Here is a 17269-nt window from a genome sequence, read left to right on the forward strand (position 1 = left end):
AGAAGATGTCCTACACCCTACTCTGCAGGTGTGCACTGGGCAGCTCTTGGGAACTGGTGCATTTATTGAGAGCTGCCTCAAGCTCCCCAGGGCCCCTCGGCCTCAGCCTCAGATTGGAGTCAGACAGGCTGCCCGTCCCTGCCCCCCACTGGCATCGTGACAATAAAGCAAGCTGCCTTTTTATGGTGACTCCTGGCCTCCCTGTGTTCATTTTCATCGTGCTAGGAGAAATCAGTTTGGAGTGGGAGAGGGGCAGCAGGGCAGGCGAGGACTGGGACCAATTGAAAGCTGTGCCTCTGCTTTTCTTGGCATGTCACTAAGGAACAGCAAGGTCTTCTGATGTCAGTGTCCTGTATTCTGGGAGGAGGTATGACAGGGTTGCTTGAATCATTTCAGGGGTGTGACATGGCCACAGGGGTGGTTCCCAGATGCAGGGAAGGGTGGCAGAGGCCTGGCTCAGGACTGGTGGCGGGGGCTTGCCACTGAATGAGGCCAACACCCATTCCCCGGTGGAGCCTGAGAGAAGAGGGTTCCACTCATCTCCTCCTCCTCTGCCTTGGAAAAGCCCTAGCAGGGGCAAGGAGCTGGGAGCGTCTCAAAAGCACAAATTACCTTCTCCATTTGGGGATCGCATAGTGCCTAGCAGGTAGAAGATGCTGAGTAAAGTTTTGGCCAAATGGAAGTGTACCTGGGTGGCCACAGAGGGCCCTTCTGGTTTGGGGACTTCCAGAGGTGCAGACAGATGCTGGTAGTTCCATTCAGTGAGCAAACCACTGGGCATCAAGTGCCAGGAATCATGCTACATGCTGGGCGGGGGCCAGTTCCCTGAAGGCCAACTCTGGGTGTGGCCTGTTCTGTGCATGGCACTCCCTGGGGTGGGCAATGTGGCCATGGAGGGAGCTTCTCTTGAACAGATGCTGGACACAGCAGCCAAAGTGGGCAAGGACACATTAAAATAAGTCTCTTGAAACAACAATGTAGACCTCTTGTTAATTCCGCTAATTGAATGAGATGGGCTTGAGCGAGGAATCGAGTTTATTTTCCTAGAAGCCCAGTGCCCTGCTGGGAAGGCTGGTTCCCAAGGGGGCCACATCTGTCTGGCTGGCTGAGCAGCTGGGAGGGAAGGCCCAGCATGTCACACTGCAGGCTGGAACGCCAGCAAGTGGGAAGGGAGTAACGGGCTTGGTGAAAAGGGACAATTGGGAGCAAGAGGGGTGGGGGCAGGAGATGCCCCCTTTTCAGCTCAGTCCTCTGACACTTCTTGCTGAGGATGAGGTTCCTAGACACTTGTGACCAGTCTGTTTCCCTGGAAGGGATACAGCCCCATGGAAGAGGATGGGTCTCCCCTGCCACAGAAAATGGGTGTGGGGAGTTGGAGACAGAAGCCAGCTGACCCCTGGGCATCCCTCTCTAGCTGCTGGCTCACTTTGATGGCTCTAGAGCAGCAATTTCCAACTGGTGTGTTGCAAGAATTTAAAAAATACGCAATGCTTGACTAACCCTCTTCCTTTAGATTGTCAAATTAAGAAATGACAACAGCTGACACAATAGCCATCCATTGTGAATGAATCAAAATCATACCTTTTTTGGTCAGATCAGCAAACATATTTCCTGGCCCTAACTGGTGTTGCTCAGTGGATTTAGTGCCGGCCTGCAAACCAAAAGGTCACTGGTTTGATTCCCAGCCAGAGTACATGCCTGGGTTGCAGGTCAGGTCCCCAGTTGGGGTATGTGAGAGGCAACCAACTGACATTTGTCTTGGGCATTCATCAATATTTTGCCCTCTTTCTCCCTCCCCCTAAAAAGTAAATAAATTAATTTTTTCTGGTGTTTTGCAGATTTTTAGTAATTAATGTATGTGTGTTATGAGCTGCTTGAAAGGTATCCCATTCTTGCTCTGGTGGGGAGTTGGTGGGGGAGGCCCAGTGCTCCAGGAATGTGGGCCAAGACAGGCCTAGAACCTGGAGTCCCTTGGCCATATGAAAGCCAGCACTGGGGCGTGGCTCTCACTGGTTCTTGGAGGGTTGACAGCCCTTGGCAATTGATACCCCAGAGCAGTGACTTCACATTTGGGGCTCATTGCCATTGGGCAGATGGTGGAGTCATCACTGGACCTCACGTAGCTGCCACTGCCCTGCCCTGCCCAGGCTGTTTGCTCAATGCACGAGGGGAGGACCTGTCTCCTTCACTTTGTTAGAGTCAGGGTGAGCCCTGACCACCACCAGCAGGCTTCCCCTTGGGCTCCCTCTGCTGGTCTTGCTCTGGAATCCAGAAACTAGCAGTCAGTAGCCCAAGGGGCTTGGTCCTCCTTATCCTGGACTGTCCTGCTATACTGCTTTTGGGGGTGAGGACCCAGCTCCTCTTCAGAGCCTCCCCACTCCTGCTAGTTGCTCCCATCCCAATGAGCAGAGAGGCCAGTGTCCCATAGTCTTGGAGGAGGTCCCCACGCAGTCCCACACAGGTCACAAGCCACTCTCACCCTCCCAGCTCTTACTGCTATGGAGGACCCAGCCCAGAAATAGGAGCCCCAGCTCTCCCAGCTAGGTTTTAGGCGTACCCTCCTTTGCGAGTGCAACCTCTTGAGGCTTTTACTGTGTTCACACAGGCCTGTTACACAGCCAATGGTGATCAAGCACCAGGGTGCTGGGACACCACCAGAATGGCCCAATGACCCCTCACTGAGAACCCCATGGGAGGCAGTCACTGGGTCAGAGCCGAGCATACTGACTTGGACCATGTGTGTGGGAAGGACTCCCCTGGGATTTGCCATCTACCCTTTGGATCCCAGGTTCTCAGCACTTCTGCAGCCATGGGTGGCACCAGTGAAACTGCTCTGGGGAAGGCTGATGTCTGGTGTCCACAAGGGGCACTGGGTGCTCAGTGGAACAGGGTCACTAGGAGGGCAAAGTGCAAGGTGAACTGGAGGGGGCTAGCAATGGGCTCCAGAGAGGCATGGGGGTCAGGGTCATCTTTTTTCCTGTGGTTTCTGTGTCCCACCTGCCACTATGAAGTGGGAGCACTGGGAAGCAACATGGAAAGGACAGGGTACAATGTTTAGAATGACCACGCCCCAGGCTGCCAGGTGTATCAGCTTCAAGTGCATCAGTAAAATAGGAGCAGTCACAATGTACCACAGGAAAAGCACAGAAAGTGCGTCAGCACATGGCTTTGCCCTGGGCTCCAGACACAGGAGCCACTGCAGGCTAGGCGTGCTGTAGTCTACATGTGTTGCTGACTGCAGAGTCTCAGGGAAGTTAGGCAGTTGCACTCCCAGTGGGAGGTAGTCAGAGGGGCTAGGGCATGGCAGTCCTCTCTGCCAGAAGACTGGCATGTGCTGGGGGAGAAGACAACTGTCCCATTCACACCAATGCAGGCAACCAGGAGAGGTGCACAACAGCACTAGGGGCCCCAGGCAGGGAAGGCTCAGCTGGGGGCTGAGGAAGGACAGCCTGCAATAGCAAAGAGCAAAGCAAACCCATGAGATAGGAGTTTCAGCCCCATCCACACTCAGTGCTGCACTGTCTGGGGTGGACCAGGAGATGCTGGCTGCCCAGCTCTGACTTGTGTGGAAGGCAAGGTGTGGCAACGTAAGTGAGGAGCCACATAACTTTATTGAAAGAAACAAGGGGGCTGAGGGTGCTGCCCTCAGGCCTGGATGTGGCTCTTGGCGTTGAAGGCCAGGTAGTAGATCACTAGGCCGATGACTGCAGCCAACACCTCGGTGGAAACCCAGGGCCCATTCCAGGTGCCCTGCAAGAAAGGAGACCAAAGCATGCTCAGGGGATGGATGGGCAAGGGGCCCAGCCAGCCCTGGTTACCCTCCTTCTGGGGCATAAAGACTCACTGGCGAACTACGGCTCAGCCCCCCAACCCCTAAAAAAGGATGAGGTTTGCTGTGTGCTTGCCATTTCTCAAGACCAGGTCAGCCTCTTTGGCTCACTCACCCGATGGTCCACACTGACTGTGAACAGGGGTGGGATGATGGAAATGTCCTCGTTATTTCTCTGAGCCTGTAAGGGAGGTGCTGGAGTTAGGGGTGCTGCTGAGTGGGGTGGGGTAGGAGAGGCAGGAACACTGGCTTGAGTCATGGAAGGAGAGGAGAGAAATGGGTAAGGGAGAAACACAGAAGGTACAAGCATGGGGAATGGGCGGGGCGGGTGGGTAGGAAGGCACCTGCCCAACCTTCCTGCTCCTGTAAGCAAGGCCCCAAGTGGCCCAGACCTCCCAGGGAGGAGGCTGTATCAGGAGAGTGCCCTCCCTCCAGGCCTGGAAAGGGCTCCAGGTAATACTCACCTTCCTCAGGAGACTGTAGGACTCCTCATCGAAGAATCTGACCTCATAGGTGCCTGCATGGGCACTCTTATGGTCTAGGCTCCAGGACACCTGGGATGGGTATTTGGTACAGGGTGGATACAATGGACACAACAGGGCTCCCCTGCCAGTGCTAATAACCCTGCCCCTGCTTAACCAGGCCACCTCCAGGGTTCCAAGTCATACCAGTGAGCAGTGGTCTCCCCGCAAAATGACAACCAAAGCATCCCTTACCTGATAGCGCCCCACATCCTGGCCCCGGGTGACAGGAAATTGTTTTCCACTGACATCAGCATAAAGAGCCATGTTCTGGGGGAGGAGACAAGGGGAGAGTCATGGTCCCTTATCTGGCTGTTGGCCAAGGCCCCACGGTGCTGTCCACAGCAATACTTGTGGCCTGTGCGCAGAGAAGCTGGGCATATTTGTGGACTGCAGTGTGTCTGGCAGGGATACCATGAGAATCACGGAGGTAGGCCTGGCACAATGCAGAGCCTTGCCAGGAAGCCTACAACCACAGATGCTGTCAAAGAGGGGGATGGGGCCACACTCCCCTTATGACCTGGCCTCCCTAAACCACAGCAAACCTGTTGACTGTGAACAGGGTGGGATGATTAAAGCATCCTCATCATTTCTGAGCCTGTAAGAGGGTGCTGGGGCCAAGGGGCGCCCAATGAGCTGCCCAGGAAGTGCTGTACCCAAAAGGCCCAACCTCCTTCTTTGGACCTTTGGGCTGCAGGTTAAGGTCAGGGGCCGAGGCCAGGTCTCCTCAGTCTTAAAATTACAAAATGCCCACATGGACATAGACCTTGGCAAAGACCACCACAAAGGGGATGAAGGTTCCTAGGTACTGACCCCTGGCTGTTTCTCACTTTTGCGTACATGCTTTCAAGACAGCAAAGTGTTTACCTACACTACATTACTGCACCTAGACAAAGCAAACCAGGCAGCTTAGGAGAATGTTCTTTAAACACCTGTTAGAATCTGATCTTGGAGTGCCCTGATCCTTCCTACACCTGTGAAACAAAATCCATACAGGTCACTGAGTCTGACCCCATCAACTGCCAGTTGAGGAGCTGATGCCCAAGGTCCCAGGTTCACTACCCGCCTCTCACCCCAGCGCCTTCCTGGCTGGACACCCACTGCCTCACCTGGACCCTGTTCTTGCATGTCAGGGAAATCTCCACGATGAAGACAGTCTCAGTGGAAATGACGGCGTCAGAGGTTGTATAGTAGGAAGGGGTGATCTGGGGCTCCACGCAGGCCTCTGCTGTGGGGAGGAGGCAGAGAGATGCCTGGGTAAAGCCTAGCTTGTGCATGCCAGGCCAGGGGGCAGAAGGAACCAGTCTGACCCCAACTCCCACTTCATCGGCTGAGGACACATGGGGCCTTTTGGATGCTGCCAGGTAGGATGTGGGAGACACATATAAGTGATCAGTCAGAAATGCAGTGGCAAGGAGGGGTGGGCAATGGGAAGGCTTTGTTCAGGTAGAACCTCAATGCAAGGGCGAAAGAGGTGAGTCTGTGTGTGGGTGGCTGCATGGATTCACTGCACAACTTGCATCTGTCCCTGGACCTACAGGCAGGGAAGCCATGTGATGGTTTGGGGCTGCAGCCTGCCCTGGCCTAGAGCACCCCAGAAGCCCAGGGGGCTAATCTGACATCAATTCAGAGCTATGAAGAGCCCTCAAGTTTACTGAAGGCATCCTCTGCAAACACCAAACATGGTGCTGCTAGGCAAGCACGTGGGCTTTCAAGATGAAGGGAAGGGTCTCTGACCCCAGCCACGGTTGACAGAAGGCCAACACTGGCCTCAGTGTTTCTCAAGGGAAGGGAATGGGAAAAGTTCTGGATCCAGATGCAAAACTTGTCTCCTTGAACAGGGCTGCCCTGAGAGAAAAGAATGCTGCCTTAGCCATCTCTGCACTGCTGGAGGCTACAGAGAAAGGGTGCCACCTAAGTGATGGGGTGTCAAGTAAATGCTACCAATAGTAAAGTTCTCAGCCAACTGCTCTCTGAATGTAGTGTCCGGCAGCGCCATGCCTTAGGGTTGGGACAATCAGAGGTTTTGGGTTTGGTCATCCGGAAGATGCCTGGGAACACTGGTGGGGCTGGTTCCCAGGAGCCACATCCCGCAGATCCTTCTACGCCCTGTTAAGCTTGGCCTTTTTCTTGTGGGCACTGTGGAAGCACCAGAGGGTAATACAGCCAGGTTTGTCCTTTCCAGACATCACTGACTACAGCATGGGGAATTCCTGAGGCTAAGAGAGAAGGGGCACAGGCAGGAGGCCTTTTAGGTTGGTGAAACAATCCAGGCACCAAGGATGCTGGCCTGAAGTAGGGCAGGTAAAGTGAATGCACAGAAAAGCGCCCCTTACCCAATCCAGCCCCTAGACTGCTCTGGCTCTTGCAAGGATGTCCTTCTCAACACACTTCTGGACTCCAGTCTGACTTCAATCCTGCCACTAGGTGTTAAGAATCTCCCAAGAATGTCAACTGATCTGACTGGGGTGGCTCAGCTCTGCTGAAAAGCCCTTTAAGGTTACCTCAGGGCCTTGGGTAAAAAGTCAAAGGTCAACAGTCTGGCCTGACACTCAAGGCTCCCGCTTACCTTAACCTCTTCAGCTCCGATCTAACTTGCTCACGCTCATGGCCACTCTGCCTGGGCGGTACCTGCTCCCTCTTCACTTAGAGCTCCCTTCCCGGGAAGGCCTGGCCCCACCGCACTTGGTCAGGTGGCTCCTCTCCACCAGCCCAGATTCTCACCCCATCACCCTGCGCTGTAGAGCTCTGTTCCTGTACGACCCTCTTCCAACACCAGGAGCTCCGGGAGAGGGAACAGGGACGTGTGTCACTTTCTCTGCTGGAGATGGGGGCAGGGTGCACGAGAGAAGCTCTGAAACTCTTCCTCGAAGCGGACGGGGCGGGGAGAAAGACTTGGCTGTTTCTTCCTGCAGCCTGGCTGCTGGGTAAAGGTGTGTGGTGCAGGAGCGCGTGGTGGCCTTGGTCGTAGCGCCCCGAGGCCACCTGCCTCTCAGAAGAAAAAGGCCCAGAACCCCGTTTAGCCCGCACCCCTCCTACCCGCCACGCACCACCAGTGGTGGGAGAGAAGCTCGACAGAAACGAGCTCCTGCCATGCCGCTACCTGAGCAGCAGGAGAGGCCCGACATCAGGAGTAGCGCCAGGGCGCCGAGAGACGCCAGCGCCACCATCGCTTCTTCTACGCCGAGATAAAAAGGGAGCGACTCTACTGAGCACGAGGGGCAGATAAGGAAGCGCGACGCGTAAGAGAACGCAGCAGCCAATCAGACGTCGGCAGGCCGGGCGAGCCTGTGACGTCGCTGGCGGCACTGACGTGTCCTCTCACCGGCCTAGCGGCCCAGCTGGGCGCCCCCCAAGATGGCGGCGGCGGCTCCGCTCCCGGCGCCGGAAAAGGGCGTGAGAACTGGCAAGCCTTGCGCGTGCGCATTCCAGGCCCGCGCCCACTCCGCGGTCCAGGGGCCCTTCCAAAATCTCGCGAGAGCGGTGTTTCCGTGTTGGGAAGTGCCGCGGTTCTCACTTTCCGTCATGGCGCTGAAGGTGGCGATGGCCGTTGGCGGCACTGCGAAGTCAGTGTTCAGGCCAGCCCTCCTCTGCCGTCCTTGGGAGGTGAGAGCGGGGAGCGGGATGCAGGGACAGCAGCAACGCTCGGTGGGGGTCCTTGCCCCTCGGTGGGGTCTGAGGTGGGGCCTTCGCCTCCACAATGTCCTGGAATCCGATTGGTTGCAGGCCTGGGGAGAGGGCTGTGCTTTGGAGTTGATTGGCCGCCTCCGTTGTCAGTGAGGGGATTGGCTAAAGTTGGCACTGATCCGGCTTTTTCTTGGGGTTTTCCTGTTGTGGTAGGGGAGCTAGGGAAGGTAGGGAGGAGGGTCTTCGGCGGCCCGAGTGTCATCTCCCTAGTGCCATTGTGGGATCCCTTCCAAGGCGGTCACGTGTCTTGGTCTGCCTTGTCCTTGTCGCTTTGGAAACCGGGTTCCCTGCCTACGTTCCTCGGGTTTCTCCTCTTGTGGACTGCTTTGCCACATGTCCCAGTGGAGATAGAGAATTGATCTTTGCCAGTACCCCCAACCCTTCCCCCCAACATTCTTATAGTTCCAGTTGTCGCTCCACCACAGGTGCTTGGAATAGGAGGGAGCTAGGGTTTCTGAGCCTGGCAGTGTGGGAGGTCCCCTGGGGCTTTGCTACCGGAGCTCTTCGTTTAGGATCTTGGTTATTTGGGTCCAATTCCTTTCTCTTTACATACTTAAATGAGGATACTTTAGTTCCTGGGTGGGTTGTAAGCCATCAGAAGCATCAGCAATTCAGGACTGGCCTGGAGGACAAGAGATATTTTCTCCAGGCCTGTCTACTCCACTGACCCACTGGGTGGCCTTAGGCCCGGCCCCTTCTCTATCTGGGCTTCAGTTTTGCCTCTTAAAGGGTTTCAAAAAGACCTAGCCACCACTGACCTAGAACCCAGCAATGTTGCTGACACTCCTTGTGAACACATCTCCTGTCTGCTTCTCCTCTTCCTGGGGAAGACCGCACTGTAACAGCTTATGCTTTATGAAATTCTATTTAAAATGCTAATTTCTCCCATCTTGCTGATGAAAGAGACTTTCTAGAGGCCCTGACAACTCTGGCAGCTAAGCTGCAACAGGGTCTTGGTGAAGACATTTGTCTCCTCACTGACCTCTCTTGTGTATGTGCTTGTGTCCATGTTGGGGTGGGCATAGGGGTCTGTGAACAATCCAGGCAGTGTCTTGCCCTGAGCCTGGTTGTTGTGCTTATGAGAACCTTTAGAAGTGAACCCCAGATCTTTGCTCTCACTAATTGGGAACTTGTGGGAAAACATGCAGCTACCATCGACACTTGAGCCAATAGAAACATGCTAAAGAGAAGCCTCACCAAGTTGTGGGGTGTGGGAACCCTTTGGCAGGAACATATACCACCCTGGATTCCTTTCTGTAGCACTGTCAAAGAATGAGGGCTGATGGTACACCCTCCTGCTGTAGTAATAAACAGGCATCCCGTGCATATATCTCATCCTGCTGCATACTGAGCTCCTTTGATGGGTAACTTCACTGGGCCTGGATGTAAGGCAGAACTTCTGTAACTGTGAAGGAAGGTGTCTGCATCTGTTCAGAGCAAGGTCAGGGAAGTCTCTAACATGAGAGCTGCCTGGATCTTTGGTGGCCAAAGCCAGAAGGAACGTCTAGCTTTGGGACCAGGTGAGGAAGAGGTTCAGCCCTGGTGGTGGTGTTGTGATTTAAGGTGGGGGAGGAGAGTTGCACGGTCCAGAGCCATGCCTGGTACAAGGGCTGGCTCACTACCACGCCTGAGTTAGCTGTCCAGTGCCAGTGGACTTCAGAGGGCCAAAGCTCAGAGAATTACTGCTCAGAGAGAATTACTGCTAGGAGGGACAGGGGTCAGCCCAGCATCCCCTCCCCCGCCATTGAATACCAACAAGGGGTTTGTTGGGGTAAAGGGGCAGGTATGCTTTTGCATGGCTCTGTGTACCTTGCTAGGGACTGCAGAGCTCCCATACCTTCTCTTGCTCAATCCTTTAACAGTCACATAAAATAGGCAACTGTTAAATCCTGTTCTGTGGATTTCAAATGAGGACAGGAAGCTAAGCAAGGTTAACCTGTTGCTAGGAGTAGTGGATGTTGGTTCAGACTGAGGTCTCCCTAGCCCCAAAAGCCCTCCATCTTACCCTACATTTTCTGATATGCTCATTCATTCAGGAAATGTTTCTCATGTCCTAGCTCTGGGCCAGGCATTCTGCTGGATCTTGGGGTGACGGTAGGGGACTAGGCAGACTTGGCTTCCACTTTTGGGGGCTCAGGGGTCGGGGAGGAAGGAAGGCAGTGACAACCTAGGGAGACTGTGGTTGGAAGGAGAGTAATTGGTATAGGGCTTTGGAACCAGGGGTGGGTACCAATAGCTCAGCACCCTTAGGGCATCAGGGAAAGCTTCCTGGAGGAAGGGCAGTCTACACCTCCTTCCACAAGTTTGTATTGATAGCCTATAGATAAGTTGAATCCAAATACTGACGAGTGTTAGAAGGAAAATAGAAAAGCCCTGAGTGTGCCTGTGACTAAGGATCCAGGGGCCACATGGGTGGCCAAATATTCCTGGAGCATCTTGTCCTAGCAGTCACCCCACTGCTAGCTCCTGGCTTGGGTGGGTGAGTGGCACGTCTGTGCTTCCAGAGCTCATGCAAGTGCATGCCTTGTGAAGACTGGCCAGGAGACTCAGATGGCCAGCCTCTGCTTGAGCTTTCCAGACTTCTAGGAGGAAGGCATGGCTGTTTGAGAAATGGCCACAGTGACTCTCTTGTTGGCTGGAATGCTCCGATGCTGCTCCACAGGCAAGTGGCAAGGCGTTCTCAAGTGAGAAAGAGGACCTTGGTTCTGTCCCCCCTCTTTGGATTGAGGAACACCCAGGTGTGCTCCCAGGTGGGGCACAGCAAGAAGGAAAGTATGTGGGCCTATAGCCCCCCTGCAGTGGGACCTTGGATGAGGGCCTCTCCCTCCAGGACAATGTGGGGACTCCAGATTGGTCACTTCTTAGCACCTGTCTTATTTGGCTTGGTGGTTTTTGTTCTGAAGCTGTCAAGCATGGCACCAATGTGGCCAAATGTGGCCAGTTTGGAGCTGGAGTTGGGGACATTTGTCATCCATGTAGGCTGTGAAGCAGCTTTGCGGTCCTTTACAAAAGCCTTCCAAAAGATTGGTGTCTGTTATTCTAAAAGTGATTGGGTTTTTCCTGCATGGTTGCTTTGGATTTCTGACTCAGGAGGGCAGTTCCCAACAGTACTTGTCTCTGGAGTGCAAGGTGGGTTCTGTCTTTTTCTTCTGATCTCCATGTTCTGTATTTTCTCCACATTCTGACCACATGCTGCTTTTTAAAAAACATTTTACCATATTTATTTGATTTTTGGGGTAGGGAGAGAGAAGAACATTGATTTGTTGTTCCACTTATTGATACATTAATTGGTTGCTTCTTTTTTGTGCCCTAACTGGGGATCGAACCTTCAACCTTGACGTATAGGGATGATGTTCTAACCAACTCAGCTACAAAAAAGATAAAACGGTTATTGGGGTGGCCCTCTCATTTATTGTAATGATTTCCTTTAATTGTACCATGTTTAGCATGCCAACTTTTCCATGTTACAGACATCACTGAATAGGAATAACTGACCAAAAAAGAATCAGAAACAACTGAAGTTGTGGGGGGGGCATGAACATTTTCTTTAAAAACTGACCGTGGAGCTGAAGGAAGCAGAAAGGATTGTGATGACCCTCCATGGGGCTTCAGCAGGCTGGTCCCTGGGAAATGGCTCTGGAGCCGGTTGTCTGGGCCTGCATTGGGTGCTGTTGTTCACTGGGCAGTGTGCATGGATGAAGTGGAGGGGGTGACATGCAGGGCCTGTCTGGGCACTGTGGGGACAGTTGCTCTTCCTTGCCAAACTGACTTTCTGGGCTGGGTAATAACCACTAGCATCTGGGTTCTCTTTGCCAGGTTGTAGGTGCCCATGAGGCCCCCCGGAGATGCTTCTCAGTAAGTACTTGCCTGGTGCACACGTGTGTGTATGGTATGTTTGTGTTTGCACGTGTGTGTATATTTGTGTTCGTGCATGTGTGCCCCTGTCTGTTGGTGTGTAGATGTGAGTATGTGCTGTGCCTCTTTGTTCCCTAGTCCTCTGTCCTTCCCTCTGAGGTGTGGTTTCCAGAAGTCACCCATCCCTCCTCCTTACCTTTTTACCTGAACTGTGCTAGAAGGTATCCCCAGGGAAAAGGCAGAGTCTTGTTCCTCCAACCTTGGCTGACACAAATCTTCTTTCTTCCTGTCCCCCCTTTAGCAACAAACAATTGTGAGTATTCTTTTCATCTGCCAATTAGGTTTGGGGCTTTTACTTGCTTTGGGATTGACCCAGGTCCAGGTGGGGGCAGTGACTGTTTCTGTGTAGTTCTCCCGACCACAGAGCCCTTGTGATCAGCCCTGTCTGGGATGGGGTGGGGCACAGGGTAAGGTACCCCAAGCTGGCACCTCATGATTTGCTGACCCACTGGGTCAGTGCTGGTGGGAGGAAGGGAACGAAAGGCCTGCCTTCACCCTCCCCCTCCTTCCAGCCTCCATCAGCTAAGTATGGTGGGCGACACACGGTGACCATGATTCCAGGAGACGGCATTGGGCCAGAGCTCATGTTGCACGTCAAATCTGTGTTCAGGTACAACACCCCCAGGCGCGCCTCCCCCTAGGGCAGGTTGTGCCTCAGGCCCAGCCAGGGGGGTGCCCTAAGAACTTTGGACCAGGGGGGTGCCCTAAGAACTTCTAAGTCTAGAAGCTCACTGGCTGAGACTTTGCCCAAGCACCCAGTGAGCTAGTGGCAGTAGAGGTATAAGCCCAGGCCTTTCATCCCGGTGCTGGTAATCCCACCAGACTGGCCTGGGCATGGGAAAGGTGGCACCGATCCTGCTAACTGTTGTAGATATCAAGCAAGTCCCCATCAGTTGTTGTAGGTGGGCCCAGTCTCCTGTCAGCCAGAGCCAGATCAGGGTGGGCAGCAGCAGGAGAGAGGCCTCTATAGCCAGTGGTCCAGGCAGGCTTCTTAGAAGAGGGGTGGGAAAGGCCCAGGGCCAGCTGCCCTGATCTAGTTTTGCCCCAGGCACGCGTGTGTGCCAGTGGACTTTGAAGAGGTGCATGTGAGCTCCAATGCCGATGAAGAGGACATCCGCAATGCTATCATGGCCATCCGTCGGAACCGCGTGGCCCTGAAAGGTGAGCTGGGGGACACGGTTATTTCACTTCTGAGCTGATACTTGTCCCTGGGGCCCCACAGCTGACTTCAGGGTTTTCTGGCTAGGAAGAATCCTTGTGCTTGGAGAGTGAATGGAAGCTTCTGGGTGCCTGGCTGTGCTGCAGTTCTGAGAGTTTGGTGGCACTAGGCTGTGCGGGACCTGTCCAGTGATGGACCGCCCCCCACCCTCTTCTTACCTCCTGAGGTAGCCCTCTCTGTTAGGGTCGGCTTTGATTCTCAGAGCCTGTCTTCACAAACCAAGTGTCACAAAGATGTAGTTTTCAACCTCTACCTGCTTGCTGCCTTGGCTCCAGCTGGCACAGCTATGGATATAACAAGAATTCTAGCTCCTCCTGACTTTGCCTTGGTTTGGTCCAGGTTCTTTTTTTTTATATATATTTTAGTTATTTTTAGAGAAAGGGAGGGAAAGAAACATCAATGTGTGGTTGCCTCTCACGCATCACCAGCTGGGGACCTTGCCCTCAACCCAGGCATGTGCCCTGACTGGGAATTGAACCGGTGACCCTTTGTTTTGCAGGCGAGCGCTCAGTCCACTGAGCCACACCAGCCAGAACAAGGTCCAGGTTCTTAAAGTGTTTCCATCACTGTTTGGTGTGAGGAGTGTGTGAGCTAAGGTGAACCAGAGTAGAGACCTAGGCTCTGGCAGTGAAGTGGAGGGGCTAACATGCTGACCACAGGGTGCCCGAGGCATTCTGGATAAAGGCAGTCTAGGCAGGGCATGACTCAAGGCACCTGTGGCCCTAGTGGGTCCTGAGAAATGCCTCTTCTACTTGGCGCCCTCTGAGTGCCATTTCCCAGTGGCTGCTACTCCCCTAGCTGCACTTGCTCTGGGTGTGCTCAGTCCAGTCAAGGCCAAGCTGTGGTCTTTTTCAGGCAGCCCTTTCCTGTCCCTGAGGTGGGGCTTGTATGGCACATTGATGCAGGACCTAGCAGTCACCCTGGCCAAGGTCTCCTGGCTAGCACCAGCCTGGCTGGCCAGCCTGTTAGTAAGCAGGAGTGGTCACTTTCTCTCCAGCCAGACCCTGGTCTTGCCATTCTCCTCCCAGGGTCTGAGAAGACATCCTGGTTAGCGGCCAAGCCTTGTTCATTTCTTCATTCACTAAAGTACTTACTGAGTGTCCGGTATGTGCCAGGTGCTCTTCTAGGTCCTCAGAACCCATTAGTGAAGTGCACATACACACACCCCTCTGCCCTCATGGGGCTTATTTTAAAAGTTACACTCTAGTGTTCTATAAAGTATTTCTGCTGCCAAAAGCCATCTTCTGTGGTTTGAGCTGCCTTTGCTGTGCATTCCCTGGGTCAGGAAGGGGAACATGGCAGCACAGCTGAGCCTGGGGGTCCCCTCTTCAGATCACCTGTCTTGTTTCTGTCCTGTAGGCAATATTGAAACAAACCATAACCTGCCACCATCCCACAAATCCCGAAACAACATTCTTCGGTGAGAGCCAAGTACACGGGGTGGGCTCAGTGGGGGTGGGCTGTACCAGCAGAGAGTGGTGGCACTGGCCAGCTGCCTCTCTCTGTCTGTGTCCCTAGCACCAGCCTAGACCTCTATGCCAATGTCATCCACTGTAAGAGCCTGCCAGGGGTGGTGACCCGGCATAGGGACATAGATATTCTCATTGTCCGGGAAAACACAGAGGGCGAGTACAGCAGCCTAGAGCATGAGGTGAGTGAGACCTGGGCTGGCCCCTCCCTCCCTCCCTTGGGTCATGGGGGCCGGGGAGGAGCCTGGGGAGGGTCAGGGGCAAGGAAGGCTGTGCCCAACAAGCTTGTGCTAGAGAGCAGGATCAGACAGGACCTGGGTTTCTCCCTCATATCCTTCTCAGAGTGTGGCAGGAGTGGTGGAGAGCCTGAAGATCATCACCAAGGCCAAGTCCCTGCGCATTGCTGAATACGCCTTCAAACTGGCCCAGGAGAGTGGGCGTAAGAAAGTGACAGCCGTGCACAAGGCCAACATTATGTATGCTCCCCAACCCCGCCATGCTCCTGCCCATTCTTGCCAATAGTCCTGAAGCAGCTGAATTGAGCAGTCTCCTCGGCCTGTTCTCAGGGACTTGGAGCCCAGGACCCTGGCCACCCACCAAGGGGCCACACCCATACACCCAGGGTTGTGCCTCGTTGCCTGTGTCCAGCCATGACCCTACCCCAGTGTACACTTGGGGGAGGTGGAGCAGAATTCTGCCCATTTTGCAGATCGGGGGTGGCCAGAGGTTAGAACCCAGCCTTCTGTGGCCATCTGCACACCCCATCCTGCCAGCTGACCGTTGCAGTAGCTGAGCTGGGGTTCTGTGTTTCGCCCCATAGGAAACTAGGCGATGGCCTCTTCCTCCAGTGCTGCAAGGAGGTGGCAGCTCGCTACCCCCAGATCACTTTTGAGAATATGATTGTGGATAACACCACCATGCAGGTAGTTAATGCACTGGGCTCCATGGCTGCCTGCCCTAGGCACCCTGGGCTTCTCGTGCTCAAGCTTCTATCTGTCCCCTCCTTGTCCTACAGCTGGTATCCCGGCCCCAGCAGTTTGATGTCATGGTGATGCCCAATCTCTATGGCAACATTGTCAACAATGTCTGCGCAGGGCTGGTCGGGGGCCCTGGCCTGGTGGCTGGGGCCAACTATGGCCATGTGTATGCTGTGTTTGAGACGGTGAGTGCTGCCCACCGCGCCAGGGCTGCTGGCCTTTTTGAGCTATAGCTTATCTACTGTCCACTTCATCCATTGAAAGTGCACAGTTCATTGATTTTTAGAATATCCAGAGTCATGCAACCATCACCACTATTCCAGAACATTTTTATCACCGCAAAAAGAAACACTACTTGTCAGCTGTCACTTTCTATCCTTGCCTCCATCCTTGCCCCTTGTAACCACTGATCTGATTTCTGTCTTATGGATTTGCCTATTCCAGATATTTTATAGAAGTGCAATCATATAACATGTGGCTTTCTGTGACTGGCTTCTTTCCCTTAGCATGTTTTCCAGGTTGACCCATTTTGTAGCCTGTCAGTACCTCTTTCCTTTTTATGGCTGAATAATAGTCCATTATATAGATAGACCACATTTTATTGATTCCTTTGTTTTAAGTCTTTTGTTTAAGAGAATTGAAGTAAAATTTTGCATAACATAAAGTGAAACCATTTCACAGTGAATAATTCAGGGGTATTAAGTACATCCACTGTGTTGTAGATCACTTCTGTCTAGTTGCAGAATATTTCCATTGTCCCAAAAGGAGACCCTGTCCCCATTAGCAGTCACTCCCTATTCCCTCCCCTCTGGCCCTGGCACCAACTGGCCTGCTTTCTCTCTGTGGATTCACTTGTCTGGACACTTCACAGGAATGGAATCATACTCCCTACATTCTTACATTTGCCACTCCCTTTGTCATCTTGCCTCTTCCAGGCTACAAGGAACACAGGCAAGAGTATTGCCAATAAGAATATTGCCAACCCCACGGCTACACTGCTGGCAAGTTGCATGATGCTCGATCACCTCAAGTAAGTGGTTTCTCGATGCCCAGCTGTGAGCCCCTCATCCAGTTCCCTAGGCCCTGAGGACTGAAGGTTGCTCTCTCCCCTTAGGCTACACTCCTACGCCACCTCCATTCGCAATGCTGTGTTGGCATCCATGGACAATGAAAACGTAAGGCTCCTCTTCTCCCCTTCCCTACATCTCCCACCCCCAAACCCCTCCCCTAGCCTGGGTTGAGCTGGTGTGACACCCGATGGGCTGGAGATGGTGACCTGGCACTTCCTGCTGCCCCCAAGGAGAGGGTGGTACCAGGTAGGTAGGGCTTCTGGGCCTTAGCTGGTACTGTTGCCTTCCTGGTGGCAGTTCCAGCCCCTGAAAGCCGCAGGCAACCGTGGGTAGACCTGGGCCCCGTGCAGGGTGGGGGTTGGGCATGGGCGCTCTGCTGTGTGCCCAAGTGTGCCCATCTCCCCACAGATACACACTCCAGATATTGGGGGCCAGGGCACTACATCGGAAGCCATCCAGGACATCATCCGCCATATCCGCGTCAGCAACGGCCGGGCTGTGGAGGCCTAGGCTGTCCCCAGCACCCCAGCTGGCTTGCTGGGAAGACCCAGAATAAATGAGTTTCTGCCCCAGCCCTTGGCC

General features: G+C 53.8%; 2 protein-coding genes across 5 annotated transcripts; one reads left to right on the forward strand and one right to left on the reverse strand.

The window, feature by feature from the left end:
• Nucleotides 1-3592: 3592 nt before the first annotated feature.
• On the reverse strand, nt 3593-7656 carry SSR4 (signal sequence receptor subunit 4). 2 transcript variants are annotated; one of them, XM_028523288.2, is made up of 6 exons: nt 7454-7656; nt 5460-5575; nt 4546-4620; nt 4294-4383; nt 3945-4010; nt 3593-3750 (listed from the first exon to the last, which is right to left on the reverse strand). In XM_028523288.2, the coding sequence occupies exons 1-6, from the start codon at nt 7518-7520 to the stop codon at nt 3646-3648; spliced, it is 519 nt and encodes a 172-aa protein (XP_028379089.1). In that variant the 5' UTR covers nt 7521-7656; the 3' UTR covers nt 3593-3645. The 2 variants fall into 2 exon arrangements, with proteins under 2 accessions (XP_028379089.1, XP_028379088.1); XM_028523287.2 differs by having other exon boundaries at nt 5460-5578; nt 7454-7646.
• Nucleotides 7657-7806: 150 nt separating this feature from the next.
• On the forward strand, nt 7807-17261 carry IDH3G (isocitrate dehydrogenase (NAD(+)) 3 non-catalytic subunit gamma). Of its 3 annotated transcripts, XM_028522875.2 has the most exons (13): nt 7807-7956; nt 11854-11892; nt 12194-12205; nt 12465-12562; nt 13001-13113; nt 14531-14591; nt 14690-14822; nt 14983-15116; nt 15461-15563; nt 15656-15802; nt 16553-16647; nt 16732-16792; nt 17096-17261. In XM_028522875.2, the coding sequence occupies exons 1-13, from the start codon at nt 7876-7878 to the stop codon at nt 17195-17197; spliced, it is 1179 nt and encodes a 392-aa protein (XP_028378676.1). In that variant the 5' UTR covers nt 7807-7875; the 3' UTR covers nt 17198-17261. The 3 variants fall into 3 exon arrangements, with proteins under 3 accessions (XP_028378676.1, XP_035872630.1, XP_028378675.1); XM_036016737.1 differs by lacking the exon at nt 12465-12562; XM_028522874.2 differs by lacking the exon at nt 12194-12205 and having other exon boundaries at nt 7815-7956.
• Nucleotides 17262-17269: the final 8 nt, after the last annotated feature.

The sequence above is a fragment of the Phyllostomus discolor genome, chromosome X, assembly GCF_004126475.2.
Source record: "Phyllostomus discolor isolate MPI-MPIP mPhyDis1 chromosome X, mPhyDis1.pri.v3, whole genome shotgun sequence".
NCBI lineage: Eukaryota > Metazoa > Chordata > Mammalia > Chiroptera > Phyllostomidae > Phyllostomus > Phyllostomus discolor.

Bases quoted from the DNA above. Each gene is read 5' to 3' on its own strand.
- SSR4 (XM_028523287.2), bottom strand. From the start codon at position 7,520: ATGGTGGCGCTGGCGTCTCTCGGCGCCCTGGCGCTACTCCTGATGTCG. The intron at 4,621-5,459 runs GTGAGGCAGTGG...CTCCTCCCCCAG, and splicing joins CATGCAAGAACAGGGTCCAG to AACATGGCTCTTTATGCTGA. The intron at 3,751-3,944 runs GTGAGTGAGCCA...CCTTTCTTGCAG, and splicing joins CAGTCAGTGTGGACCATCGG to GGCACCTGGAATGGGCCCTG.
- IDH3G (XM_028522875.2), top strand. From the start codon at position 7,876: ATGGCGCTGAAGGTGGCGATGGCCGTTGGCGGCACTGCGAAGTCAGTG. The intron at 14,823-14,982 runs GTGAGTGAGACC...TATCCTTCTCAG, and splicing joins ACAGCAGCCTAGAGCATGAG to AGTGTGGCAGGAGTGGTGGA. The intron at 15,564-15,655 runs GTAGTTAATGCA...CTTGTCCTACAG, and splicing joins TGGATAACACCACCATGCAG to CTGGTATCCCGGCCCCAGCA.